This window comes from Temnothorax longispinosus, chromosome 3, assembly GCF_030848805.1.
Source record: "Temnothorax longispinosus isolate EJ_2023e chromosome 3, Tlon_JGU_v1, whole genome shotgun sequence".
Classification (NCBI taxonomy): Eukaryota; Metazoa; Arthropoda; class Insecta; order Hymenoptera; family Formicidae; genus Temnothorax; species Temnothorax longispinosus.
The window spans coordinates 17,649,836-17,664,764 of record NC_092360.1 but is presented as its reverse complement, the minus strand read 5'-3'; the positions used below and the strand labels follow the sequence as shown (position 1 = coordinate 17,664,764).

At 39.9% G+C, this 14,929-nt stretch overlaps 1 protein-coding gene and 1 pseudogene across 1 annotated transcript in view; both read left to right on the top strand.

The window, feature by feature from the left end:
* LOC139809579 (uncharacterized) overlaps positions 1-5,233 on the top strand; it is a 67,489-nt gene extending 62,256 nt beyond the window's left edge. Inside the window, exons 2-4 of the mRNA XM_071772552.1 lie at positions 3,437-3,604; positions 3,682-4,034; positions 4,132-5,233. Of these exons, the coding sequence (XP_071628653.1) occupies positions 3,495-3,604; positions 3,682-4,034; positions 4,132-4,760 (1,092 nt within the window). The 5' untranslated portion in view covers positions 3,437-3,494 and the 3' untranslated portion in view covers positions 4,761-5,233. The remainder of the gene's footprint in view (positions 1-3,436; positions 3,605-3,681; positions 4,035-4,131) is intronic.
* Positions 5,234-8,204: 2,971 nt separating this feature from the next.
* On the top strand, positions 8,205-10,979 carry LOC139810094 (uncharacterized; annotated as a pseudogene).
* The last annotated feature ends 3,950 nt before the right edge of the window (positions 10,980-14,929 follow it).

Here is a 14,929-nt window from a genome sequence, read left to right as displayed (position 1 = left end):
GGTTCCGCCCCCCTGCGGGGGGCTCCACTATTATTAAACTAGACACATAGTGTGCCTTCAAAGTACATGCATGGACTTTCCACGCGTGGAAAGTTGTAAACCCATGTGGCACCTCGTTTCGCGTAGAAAGTGTATGCGTGGAGGCAGTAGGTTCCGCCCCCCTGCGGGGGGCTCCACACTATTATTAAACTAAACACATAGTGTGCCTTCAAAGTACATGCATGGACTTTCCACGCGTGGAAAGTTGTAAACCTATGTGGCACCTCGTTTCGCGTAGAAAGTGTATGCGTGGAGGCAGTAGGTTCCGCCCCCCTGCGGGGGGCTCCACTACTATTATATTAAACTAAACACATAGTGTGCCTTCAAAGTACATGCATGGACTTTCCACGCGTGGAAAGTTGTAAACCCATGTGGCACCTCGTTTCGCGTGGAAAATGTATGCGTGGAGACAGTAGGTTTGCGATTAATAAATCACAAACAATTAAGCCAACACTAGAAACATGTACCCGCATCATTTAAATCGACGATTTAGAACGTTAATGAATCCAGCAGACGTTTCATCCCACCAATATTATTTTACTTGAGATATTTTTGTTCGATACATTATTGCCTGAGATATTTTTGGACTGAGACATTTTGGACTGAGACATTTTGGACTGAGATATTTTTGGACTAAGACATTTTGGACTGAGATATTATAGACGAGATATTTTTGCTGAGATGTTTTGGGCTGAGATAAAATGAGGGGTCACCCCCCGGGCCTTCCCACCTTCAGTGGCGAGGCCGGACGAGAAGCTTCCTTCTCATTGCTAGAGTACTTAAAAGTAAAATACTTAAAGTACTATATTAAATTTGGTTGCAACCACGTGTAAGAATATTTTGTATGTGGAGAATCAAGGGATTTCACCTTTCGTAAATCATTCGTGCATTGTAAAGTCAAGCTCTTTACCTGTAGTAAATAATTCTTCAATTGTAAGCTGAATATTAATAATTGTTTGAAAGACACGGCCGTTGTCAGTAAAAGCTATATTTCGTCTTTGTAAATATCTCACGAACTCAATACGAGTTATTAAAATTATATTGAATTATTTGAATTCTTCCGATACTTTGCGTTGTATATACTTTTCTCTAGATTATTAATTATCGTCCCGAAAATACAATTGCGTTACATTAGGAGATATTCTCTCTCCGCCAGATACTCTTTTATTCGACAGACATGGATAAATGCATACATATTTCAATTGTTTTGAATTAACAAACAACTCAGATGACGATTGTCATATATTTTCAGAAGCAGATCATCTTGATATGCACATTATTATTAACATAAAATTAGTTTCACAATCTAATTCTGACTGTTCTTTCGAATAACAAGAAGCTCAAAAGTAAAAGATGTATGCATTCTTCCATTTCTTATTTACTACTTTATATGATATTTTGTGAATTTATAAGGTCATCGATATTAATAACTTTGTCCGTATTAATGGTCTTTTCAACTGTTTAACTATTCAGGAGTGAAATTTATTTAAAATACACTCAACTCTTTATGTTTATAGATCTTCTGTTCTACAGAAATTATATTATGTTATAAACCTTTAACTAATGGATTCTAGTTTAGGATTTCCCTGATAAACTGAAAGATTGCTTTGAGTTGATTGACCATTGATACAAATTTTATGCTGAATTGTTTATTTTATCTTTATGTGATTTGTTATGGATAAAATGTGTTTTTTCTTTATCAGACTTAAGAAATGTTAAAAGTCTTCTCGAAACACTTCAAAATATATTGACTAATTTACTAAACGACATCAAGTTTCCTAATCCTTAACACCATTACGTAGATCACGATTCATTCGGAACGTGTACATAATTAGTTTTTATGTTTTTAAGAAAAAGATATTTTTTGTTGTTGTTACTTTCAGCTACTTCTCCGGGAAGATGGTGCCGAACAACATCAGGCGAAGATATTAGCTGAAAGAAGACCGCCTTGCCCACGGTTTTTGATCGTGGTTTTTCCGTGGGACTTAAGGCTGATCTACAATGTGCTCTTTGCTTCTTGTTTCGTGTTCTCTGCTTTTTGTTTTTTGTTTCTTTGATTTTTGTCACATGGAGTCAAGGAACATCGCCATGTACAATTTGTTTCTTCTAAAATTTCTGGAAAAACATGTTACTTTACACAGACCAATCACAGGTCGATATTCATAGTCCGTTCTTATGTTACGACAGTATTCTTATTGGCTAACGATGTTTAAGGCAATACCTAAGATGTTAATATATGAACGAAGCGTCCTCCGTCTACAATAATTTGCTGACGCGTGGCGAGAAGTACTCCTACACGTGCTCATACTGCCCATCACTGCTCGAAGACATTCAAGACGCGGTTGCACCTGGCTTGATAGTTCCTGCGTAATCTTCCTGTATAAAGTTTCGTAGCATCGCAACTCCTGGTAGGTCAAAGCTTCTAATGTGAAAGCAATGCTACGGACCTACGTGGATCATAACCCTTGTATTGCTTGATTATAATTTTTATCTTTGTTTATCGGCAGGATTGTAGCAAGATCTTTCGCGTGTCCTTGCTACTGACCTTTTACATGTGCACACACACACACACACACACACACACACACACACACACGGGTGTACGGCCCTACGCATTGTGACTTGTGGCAAACGCTTTAAGGCGTTCTCCGTCTGCAATAATTTGCTGACGCGTGGCGAGGAGTACTCCTACACGTGCTCATACTGCCCGTCACTGCTCGAAGACATTCAAGACGCGGTTGCACCTGGCTTGATAGTTCCTGCGTAATCTTCCTGTATACAGTTTCGTAGCATCGCAACTCCTGGTAGGTCAAAGCTTCTAATGTGAAAGCAATGCTACGGACCTACGTGGATCATAATCCTCGTATTGCTTGATTATAATTTTTATCTTTGTTTATCGGCAGGATTGTAGCAAGATCTTTTGCGTGTCCTTGCTGTCTGACCTTTTACATGCGCGCGCGCGCGCGCACACACACACACACACACACACACACACACACACACACACACACACACACACACACACACACACGCACACGCACGGGTGTACGGCCCTACGCATTGTGACTTGTGGCAAACGCTTTAAGGTGTCCTCCGTCTGCAATAATTTGCTGACGCGTGGCGAGGAGTACTCCCACACGTGCTCATACTGCCCGTCACTGCCCGAAGACATTCAAGACGCGGTGCAACTGACCGGTCACAAGAACAACTATACAAAACTAATGTTTGAATAATAACTAAAAATGGACGAAGAATCAATAACTGTCTTGCTTATTGCTCAATGTTGGAATCTTTGTGTAATGTTATTGCTTGCAAAAATGCAATTAAAGAAAAGAAGGATCAGGCGTTGGTGGGTAAGACCAGTTAATTATTCTCGAGAGAATCAAGGAGTCTATAGGAACCTGTTTGGAGAATTGAGAACTACAGACCACGAAGAATTCTTCGATTATACACGCATGAATGTGCACCAGTTTGATTATCTTTGTGATTTGCTGAGACCATACTTAACTAAGCGAAGTATCAGAACTCCATTGCCTATACAGTTACGCGTGGCCATGACTCTTGAGTAAGTACATTTCCTATTTCTATGTACCTACTAATGTTAAGGTATCTGTCACTAAGTCTTACGTTATTTTCTTAAAGGATACTAGCCCGAGGGACATCAGTTAGGACGTTTTCATGGAGTTATAGAATTGGGCGTTTCACTGCACATAAAGTGTTTAACGAAACCTGCAAGGTTTTGTGGGTAGCTCTTCAACCGATATATCTGCAGGCACCAACAAGAGAGACTATGATGCAAATATCTGAGGATTTCTTCAACCGATGGCAGTTTCCCAACTGTGTCGGAGCGATTGACGGCAAACATATATCGATACAGTGCCCTCCAAAAACTGGCTCTCAGTTTTACAGCTCTTACAAAAAGAGATTTTCGATAAATCTCATGGCTGCATGTGATGCTAAATACCGTTTTACATGGGTGGATATTGGCGATTACGGTGAGTACTCCTTGTACAACAATGATTGAGATACTATACATTGCATTACATTGCATTATAATAACTTAGGGAACCTTTTCTTTTATTTCTCATGCAGGATCTCAAAGTGATGGAGGTGTGTGGGCAAATTGTGATTTTGGTCAAGCACTCGATGCAGATGAAATTGACTTTCCTCCTCCAAAAGAGATTTCCGGCAGTAATGTCACCCTCCCCTTCACTTTTGTTGCCGATGAAGCATTCCCACTTGGTATCCATATGATGCGCCCATATGCCAGATCTTACAGAACTTTCGGCGATGAAGAAAGGATATTCAATTACAGGCTTAGTCGTGCTAGACGCGTCATTGAAAATGCGTTTGGGATCATGTGTTCAAGGTCGCGTATCCTGAGAAAGGATCTGTGCAGCTCAGTAGAAACAACGGAAGACATTGTAAAAGCAGTTGTGTGCCTTCATAACTTTCTCATGATATCTGAAGACGACTTAGCACCATCAGAAAGAACCTACTGTCCTGCATCTATGGTAGATAGGGAAGGAGTATATGGAGATGTTATTGAAGGTGAGTGGAGGAGAGATATATACAGAGGACCGATCACTGATGTTGGACGACTTGGGTCCAACAATCCTACAGTGAGAGCTGACGCTCAACGAAACATTCTGAAAGATTACTTTTGCTCAGACATTGGCCAAGTGGATTGGCAGTGGGAACAAGCACTTCACCGAGTTTAGAATGTAGGCACACACATAATACACGATAATATAATATGTACATGTACTAGTCTAAGTTTGCGTATAATATTCAACGCATAATTGCGTATAATATTCATGATTTGATCCACGTTCTGTTGTCTATTGTAATAATTTCCATTTTTCAATATTCAATTAAAGTTAATATAGAGGGTTGCGCGATTACAATCGTCTTCAGGCTACGGTGCCTACGATTCGTCCACGAGATCCTTGGGCAATATCGGAATCATAAATATATCGTACATTTTATATCCAACGAGAAATATGTTCCCGAATAAGCGATCCTGACGAGTTTAATAAGATATTTCTTCCATTTCAGATGACTTGCGGAGTTAAGCAATTCTAACGAAATTGCTAATAAATAATAATTTACAGTTGCCGCTGTGTCCGCTCGTTGCGACGATTAACGTGCGCTCAATCGCATCTCGACTTGAAATATATCTCGCAAAACAATATCTCATTTTCCTGTTGTTGTTGGCAAAGTACCTCGGGGGAGGGTCTCACTTTATTTGATAATTTTTGTCATGAGCGCGAATGGAAATTCTAGCAGTTGTAACAGGGGCTCTCCGGAGCATTGGCGAAGTTTCTTCGCGTCTACGTCCGCGTTCGGTCCAAGCGAGATGCATTTCGAATAGCTCTCGGCATCTTGAAACCGCTAAGTCACATCGCGCCTACATATAGCCGTGTAATTAACAATAAGTGAATACTGTGTGATACAATAGCAATATAACGATCGATTAAATTCGAATAGGTAGAAAAAAAGAGAGACAACGGCCGGCGACTATCACTTGCGTTGCGCGAATCATCGTTACGATCTTATTACGTACATACAATAAATATAAAGACAAAAGGAAAAGAGAGAAAAAAAAAACACGAACAAAGATTTGATATAATGTTATGCGTCCGTTAGTTTTGATTTCGCGTGCGATATTATCTGTCGGTTTCATCTTCGTCTGGGACGTCCTCGCGATTAATCACTGCAAATACTACATAGCTCGCCCGACGAGTGTTCGTTAAAAACAAAAGCGTTATCGAGTTCTCGTCTCTCGTTGAACGGCGATCTCTTATTTTGGACTCGCTTTTTGTACGTTCGTTCAATCTCTAATGTGATATATATACATGTACTACTTAAAGTTTGCGTATAACATTCAATTTTGCATAATATTCATAAATTTATCCACGTTCTATTGTCTTGTTATAATTTAGATTTTTGCATTAATATTTTACCGCTTAACTAAAGGTAATGAACACTAGTATGCGTAAGTATACGTATGAAGCTTGTAAAAATTGGGAAATAAATACTTTGTATATTTAATAATCACTTTTATTTATTTACCTGAAACTGTAGCCTTAGCATTACAAAAAAAAAATACTGACATCAGGTACTGAAGTTTGTACTTTGGCTAGGAACATTGCACTTCTAAATAAGTACATACAATAGGAACATTCGTCCACAAAAACGAAAACTATAAAAAAATTAAACGCTAGTTATTAGTAACTTTAAAAAATATCCTCTTATACTTTATATTAGATATGCATAAATGTGTAAGAAATTAAAATGTTATTAACAACTCAAAAAGTGACACATTATGTAAACGCGAAACAAATATGTTATATCTATCTAAAAAATCACATTTTTTGTAATTATGTTGCATATACGTTATATATTTATATATATTATATATGTGTATATATATTAAGTGTAAATATATTTTGTAGCAAATCCAAAAATTCCCAATGTGCCGGACAGTTTTTGAACCTGTTTTCAATATTATTGGTGGCCGAGCGAAGAAGGAATTACAGATTCTCATCACTTTCCACTTCTCTCATGTTCTGGAACTTATCCACAACAGATAAACATTGCATATAACATTGGATCTTGTACTTGGACTTTACTCTTTTCAACGCATAAAGTAATGCCTTTGCCATTGCTGCTTCTTCTCCACTATCGTCATTATCGACAGGAGTGACAGATTGTGAACGCTTTTCTGATAAATTATTCACGAGCGTGTTTATAGAATCAGTCGTATTGGTTATCATTTTAGACAGATGTTCCTGCTCTTTACGAGACTCCTTCATCTTCTGAATTGCAGATTGGTCAGGTGGTGGATAAAGTAAATTCTTCCTTGCAATACTTAATGGCCTTAGCTGACCAACTGAACTTAATGACCTTGCCTGACCAACTGAACATAATGACCTTGACTGACTAACTGAAGATGCTGAAGATGCTACAGATGCTGAAGATGCTACAGATACTGAATATGCTATAGATGCTGAAGATACTAAAAATTCTTTTTCTGGCGGTGGAATTGAAATATTTGAGTCATCACTCATTAAAAGATCTATTATTCCACAGATTGCTAGACGGTGATCCAGATGGTGGCTGCATTGTTGACTGTAGTACAGATTCTGGTGTTGACGGTAATGACTGCACTGCTGACTGTGGTGCAGATTGTGATGTTGACGGTGATAACTGCCCTGCTGGCTGTAGTGCAGATTGTGGTATTGATGGTAATGACTGAGTAATTATACTTCTTCGCACAAAGTTGTATTGCGGTGGGCCACATGTGGTGCCAAGAAGGAAAGGGCCTGGTACAAGTACCATGTCTTCCGTGGTCTCTTACAAGTATCATTCCCTGTACCTGATGGCTCATACATATTCTCAAGACGGTGTTCTCGAGTGAATTGGTTGCGAAGCATTTTCCACTGTTTCTAAATTGCATCCACTGCAAAATAGAGTACACTATAATCTCTCCAACGTAATCTAATGTAAACCTAGAATCATGCAACTATCCAGTATTCATATATGTATGTACGAACTACACTTTTATTTTACAATTAAACTTTTTTTGTTTACTTACCCGGCATATTACAGGCGAGTGCGATGGACATCCATGTATCGGCGACAAACTTCTTATCTTTATAATCTTTGGATTTTTTATCATAAAGGCAAGGATGTTGTCGAACGAAATTAGCAAGCAATTCGCCAAAAGCTTCATCCACCTGAATATCTTCATTTTCCTTTTCTGACATGCTGCTTTTTGGTTATGTCGTAAGCTCACCTCCGACGTGACCGTCGTCGTTCTACGATTTTTTGCGTACGCGTATTCTTCTTTAAACTACACAATATAAATAATCCGTTATTACCTTTGTTACATTTAAAAAATGAGCTACTTACGTGAATAGAGTGAAACTGCCTCGTTCTACTATTGACGATTTCTGCAGCGTAGCACATGACTTTCGTTTTCTCGTTCTCTCAGTTTTCTGTCGCCCCAGATAGAAGTTGACGAACTCAAGAAAAGACAAGAAGCACGAGACAAGAAACAGGATTGTCGGTAAAACAGGGCGTGGAGAAACAGAGAAGTAAGAAGCAAAAAGCAGAAAACAGGAAGCAAAGAGCACATTGTAGATCAGGCTTTAGGGCAAATGCCAAGGCGGGGACTGGGGAGTCTTGCGAGACGCAGGGTCCACGAAAGCTTCCCCCTCCAGTCCAAAGACTCTCAAGAGGACAGCGCTGGTAGCAGAAGGAAAGCCGACGTTGAAGAGGTTCACACGTGGAAAGAAGCGTTTTTTTGATTGAGGGAAGAAACGAAGCTCGTTAACTCGCAGCTTAGCTCGAGGTAGAGCAGGAAGCGTTTTAAGTTCCCGGAAATCTAAGAGAAAGAAACTGCTTGCAACTTTCCTCTAGTTGTCGGGACGACAACTTAAGAAGAGGGGGACAATGTTACGCCCGTGCTGGACACTGAGTAGAGAAGTCGCGGAAAGCTGTGAAGCGCGCTCCTTGACAACGGGAGTTTGTTGATGGAGTTATTGATTTTCTGTCTGACGGATTTTTGGAATCCGCACGCGTTCTGTTTTACGAGCTGGGAATAAACGCATTTCTTAAGTTCTTTTGAGTTTTCTTTAATTTTGCGAGTTCCGCAAAATACGTGCGCGAGTGTGGAGTGCGCGATAGTGTTACGGCGGCAAGCTTACTCGACGAGCGTAACATTTACGAGTAAGCTCGCCGCCGTAACACTATCGCGCACTCCACACTCGCGCACGTATTTCGCGGAACTCGCAAAATTAAAGAGAACTCAAAAGAACTTAAGAAATGCGTTTATTCCAAGCTCGTAAAACAGAACGCGTGCGGATTCCAAAAATCCGCCAGACAGAAAATCAATAAATCCATCAACAAACTTCCGTTGTCAAGGAGCGCGCTTCACAGCTTTCCGCGACTTTTCTACTTAGTGTCCAGCACGGGCGTAACATTATTTATGAATTGTTTTTATTACTTTTAGATATACTCCGCCATCATGCCTAAGAAAATGCGATATTTATCGAAAAGGCGAGTGAATCAATTGATTAAACGCGAAATTCATAGTTGCAGACATTTAAATTCATTACATTTTTGTAAACCAAACATCGCATCTAATGCGGTTGCAGAAGCGGTATTGACTCTTACAAATGTCGATAATATTTCTCGTTCAGGTTCTACATTATCTGAAAGTACAAATTGTTATGACGAATTACCGATGCAGATATTAGAAACGGAAATTAGTGAACAGTATAACGTAACATCTCAAGATAATATGTTACCATTGATGGACATATTGTCTTGTAATGAAAAGAGTTTATGGAAAGATTTACAAACGTTAATAATAGAATGTAATGTTCCGCATAATACTGCCAATGAGTTGCTAAGCATTTTGAAACAGCATGGTCACGTACCTAGTGATGTAAGAGTTTTGCTACATACACCAAGAAATGCGTCTGTACATATAAAACCTGTAGGCAATGGTCGCTATGTTCACTTTAGTCTTTCCTCGTCTCTAGAACGGTCCATAAAAATGTATTCTACTTTTATAAAAAGTAACGATATAAGATTGAATATAAATATTGATGGCTTACCGATTTCAAAAAGTTCGGGTAGTCAATTCTGGCCCATTATGGCATCCATAGAAGGAATAGATGTTTATACATTGCCATTTATAATTGAGGTATATCATGGTATGTCTAAACCTATTGATGCTAATGAATTTATGAATGATTTTGTAAATGAATTGATCCTCCTGTTTCAAAATGGGATAACTGTGCGTAATGTAAAATATACTGTTGGCATTAATGCAATATTATGCGATGCACCAGCTAAATAATTTATAACGTATACAAAGGGGCACACAGGATATTTTTCATGCTCTAAATGCATACAAGAAGGTGATTTTGTACGTAATAGGGTAATCTTTCTAGAAATTCATAACATATTACGAACAAACGAGTCATTTAAAAATCGACTTCAAGTGGAGCATCACACAGGTGACTCCATATTAGTAAAACTTCTTATTGGAATGGTGTCACAAATTCCTTTGGACTACATGCATCTTATTTGTTTAGGTGTTGTAAAAAGAATACTACAGTTATGGCTTAAAGGTAATAAAAATGTAAGACTGTCAACTGATAATATTAACGCAATTTCGGATTATTTACTCGCAATCAAGGCATGTATACCATCGGAATTTGCAAGAAAACCCAGACATTTACGTGACGTAGACAGGTGGAAGGCCACAGAATTTCGGCAATTTTTATTGTACACTGGAATTGTCGTAATGAAACCAATATTATCTTCGACTGCCTATACTCATTTCGTTTGTCTTACTGTTGCTATAAGAATATTAATTGATCCGCATATGTGTTCCAAATTTAACGCGTTCATTAGATAATTTCAGTTGCTTCAAGTTTGAAAATCACATGCAAAAATAAAGAAGAAATTGCATAACAGCGGTAAACCTCGAGGAATTAGTGAATCGTGTTGGCGAAGAATTACAAATGCCAATCCAACCGTGTTGCATGGTGCAATATCCAAATGTCGTTTACTCTAATAAGAACAAAATTTGTCACGTTCAATTTAAAACTTTCAAAATTTCCACAAAAAAGCACGACAATTGTGCTTTACTCTCTAATAATAATGTAGTTTTAGTTTTGGATATATTCGAGGACAACTCAGTCTTATTTATTCGTGCAAAACGTTTTTTAAATCCAACATCTCTTTTCACTGTGCCATGTGCTTCGGAAAAACTGGGTATATTTGTAATTTTAAGTACAACTGCTTCAGAAATTATAACAGTTCCACTCACTGAACCAAAACAGAAATGTATAATACTGAAAAATATGAACCAGGTTGATTCTTATGTTACAATACCGCTTCTTCATACCAACAAATAGATGCTGTACCTGTTTGTAAATATATTTTGATGTGTGTTACTGGTTAATTATGTAAAAAATTGATTGTAAATAATATCAGTTATTGCAACGCGTTCCTTCTTAAGAAAATAAATACTTGCTAATTTGCTTACTTGGAAATGTGCAAATGTTATTCATGTGAAATTGCACGACATTTGTAAGGTAAGTCAAATTATTTACAAATATGCCGTATTAGTACTTAATGTTGTTATTTCGCATTGCTTTATGTATCTAATTCTTATGTAATTATTAGTAAAATCTGAAAATATTAATTTCGATAACTGCTAACATATAAAAAAAATTATTTTTTGACAAAAATCCTTTCCTGCTTTTTTCTTTATTAATGTAAAAAGAAAACTTATTACGTTAAGGGGATCCTAATGTTATCATGACTTGACGTGAGAAAATCTGCATTTCTGAAATTATTTTTGTTTTTGGCATAAAATCGTCCAGCATTGACATCATTGGTGCATATACTTTACTTTCTGAAAAGGAATTTTTATTCTGTAAAGCTATGTTGCTAAAAAAAAAGCTGTAGAATTTCGAGAGCCACCAAAATAGGCTAAAAATGTCCGATTTTGGGATCACTTTTTTTACATACAAATAATATTCCTTTTTTTTCATGTCAAACCAATGCTTTTACCAATATAACAATTGATGTCATTATAGATGTTGTGACGTGGCCCCTTGGGCCCGTCACCTGAGCCTGTAGCTCGTGCGGAGCCCCGGACTCCATCCTCGCGATGGGGTGGACCAATTTATCTTGCGCGGGCATTTCTGGCCGTTTAGTGACGTTTTTAGGAGGAAGCGGCCGTACGGCCCTAGTTTCGGCAAACTGGCGCCACCCGACGGGGCGGAAACGCACCATCGAACGAGGCGCCGAGGACCGAAGGCGCGAGAGGGCTCGCCACTGTGGGGCCGATAGCGAGCGAGAGCGGATGTCCGGCGAGGACTTGCGAGCGAGAGCGGAGGTCCGGCGAGGACCCCGGGCGGATGGTGAGCGAGGGCGGCGGCCCTACAAGCCCTGTCGAGACTAAGGGACCGAGGATTGGCGAAACGTGAGCGGCCGGCAATCCCGACGAGGTAACAGGTGGCAGCGAGGGCGGAGGGTCGCGTACCGAGTAATTTTGAGAGAGGCGCGTATGATCCGATGGTGATCTACGCGTCCTTGCCGTGAATCCTTCGGGATTGTTGTCGTGGATCCTTCGGGATTGTCGTGGGTTAAAAGTCGGGTCTGACATACCCCGCCCGTCGCTGCCCGTAGAAACGCTGTGGGAAGGAAAGAATCCTTCTCGACTCAACCGTCGTATAAGTACGGGCGATCGGAGGGAAAATTACTTGTCGCGTATTACGGTAGCTTTTTTGCGCGTCCGATTATTGATAGGTTCGGCCAGGAACCACAGTCATCCCTTTAACTTGCGTGTTAGATTCGGAGGTAATTATAGCGACATACCGCGGCCCCCGCGTGTTAATTGTACGCCCGGCGACGCCCGCGGGAGGCGTCCAGATCACGTGCCGAGGACGTGAGACCCGCGTGGTGCTTAGATGTGCGGTGCTGTTTGGCGAACCGTACTTAAAGTTTTGCGTTTCTATTTTGCGGATACTATTTCTATTTTGCGAATAATATTTCTACCTTGCGGATCATATTTCTATTTTGCGGCTATCCGATCTAACGTTTTGTGTTTTTATTTTGCGGATACTATTTTTCTTTTGCGGATACTACTTCTATTTTGCGAATAATATTTTTACTTTGCGGATCATATTTCTATTTTGCGGCTATCCTACTTAGAGTTTTGCGTTTTTATTTTGCGGATAATGTTTCTATTTTGCGGATTATATCTCTATTTTGCGGATAATATTTCTATTTTGCGCATAATATTTCTATGATGCGGCTATACTATTGAGAGTTTGCGCGTCTATTTAACGGATAAAAATATCTAAGTTGCTCACAACCTTTAGAGTTTTGCGTTCTTGCTTTGCGGATAATATTTCGAGTTTGCGCTTCTATTGGGGCGAGTCATATTTCGTTTTTCGGGTAACACTTCTATCTTTCGGATCCTATCTAGAGATCTGCGTTTCTCGATCGCGGAGAATAGTTAGCGTGATGCGTGTGTTTGTTGAAGACCATTTGTAGAGTCTTCGCGCGTATCTTTCGCGAAAAGTAATGAGAATCTACGCGTTTGGCTAGTCATCTTGGGATCCGTTGCGTTGAGATCCGTCCGATTCGCGAGGAATGTTGCGGATGACCGTTGGAGCTCGTGTATTCTATCCGATCTTTTGGATTTTTTGTAATTTATCCCGCCATGCTGTGCAAATACAATTTGTGATATCTATTTTCCGCAGATTCTTTTTTTTGTTTTGTCTAACCACTGTCAACGTCTCCTCGAGTTACCCGGTCATTGAACTACGACCCTCTGCCGCTGATGGAGCAGCCGCCGCGAGCGGTCAGAACAGCGTTATTCGGTGTGGAGCCTTACGAGGATAGAGAGAATCGTTAGCGTAGATTATCTAGAATCATTTGGAGTCACTTTGCGCGTTTCGAGTTATTTGGAGCAAAAGGTGTGGCCTTCTCCACACCTGGCGCCCAACATATTTTGCGTTCGTATCCTGCTCTGACACCCGCTCCGTATCATTGTGACGCTGGACCTTTGTACCGTGGTGCCTAACCGCCTCGCGGCAGTCGAAAATAGCGTCGCAATGTATATATTTTAATATATGCGAAAAAAGTTACACATACTAATTTAATAATTTTTTTAAGGATTATATATATATATACTAGGTGCGCAACTAGTTTCCGGGTTTTTTTTATCAATAAAAAATGAAAAATTTCAAGAGAAATACAAAAAATGGCTTATTCAAAGTATCGTCCCTCGCTAACTATACATTTTCGCCATCTCTCTGGCACTACATGAATACCGCGACGATAAAACGACGCGTCTTTGGACCGAAACCATTTATCCAACCAATTTTGCACTTCTTCGAAATTGGTCAAGTGTAGCCCAGCCAAGCCATGCGCCATCGACCGGAACAAGTGATAATCGGAAGGCGCCAGGTCTGGCGAATACGGCGGGTGCGGTTGCAGATCCCATTTGAGCGTTTTGATGGTGTCCTGGACGATGGAACTGCGATGGCACGGAGCGTTGTCGTGCTGCAATATCACTCGTTCGTGTCTCGTGTACCATTCTGGCCGTTTTTCGAGCAATGCATGGTTTAAATTGGTCAGTTGTTGTCGGTAGCGATGCGCATTGACAGTTTCGCCCGGTTTCAGCAGCTCATAGTACACGATTCCTTTCTGGTCCCACCAAACGCAGAGCAGTGTCTTCTTTCCAAAACGATTTGGTCGTGCCGTCGATGTTGATTTTTCACCAGGTGAAAGCCACGATTTTTTGCGTTTGGGATTCTCTAAATATATCCATTTCTCATCGCCAGTAACAATTCGATGAAGAAAACTCTTTCTTTCATGCCGCAAAAGCAAAATTTCGGAAGTGGCTCTTCGATTTTCCATCTGTCTCTCAGTCAACTCATGCGGCACCCATTTTCCTTCCTTTTGAATTTTTCCCATGGCATGTAAACGTTTGGAAATACCTTGGTGAGTCATGTTTAATGCCTCCGCAAGTTGATTTTGTGTTTGCGTATCATCTTCATCCAATAACGCTTGCAGATCGGCGTCCTCAATTGTTTTTGGTCTTCCGGAGCGCTCCTTGTCCTCAGTGTCGAAATCGCCACTTCTGAAGCGTTTAAACCAATCTTCACAGGTAGTTTTCGATGGTGCATGTTCGCCGTAGGCCTCCTCAAGCAAACGACGTGCTTCAGCTGCATTTTTTTTCAAGTTAAAACAGAAAAGCAAAGCTTCCCGCAAATGCTGTTTATTTGGCACAAAATTCGACATCTCCATTGTTAGAAAAAATATTTTTGCGTTGCGATATGTATTG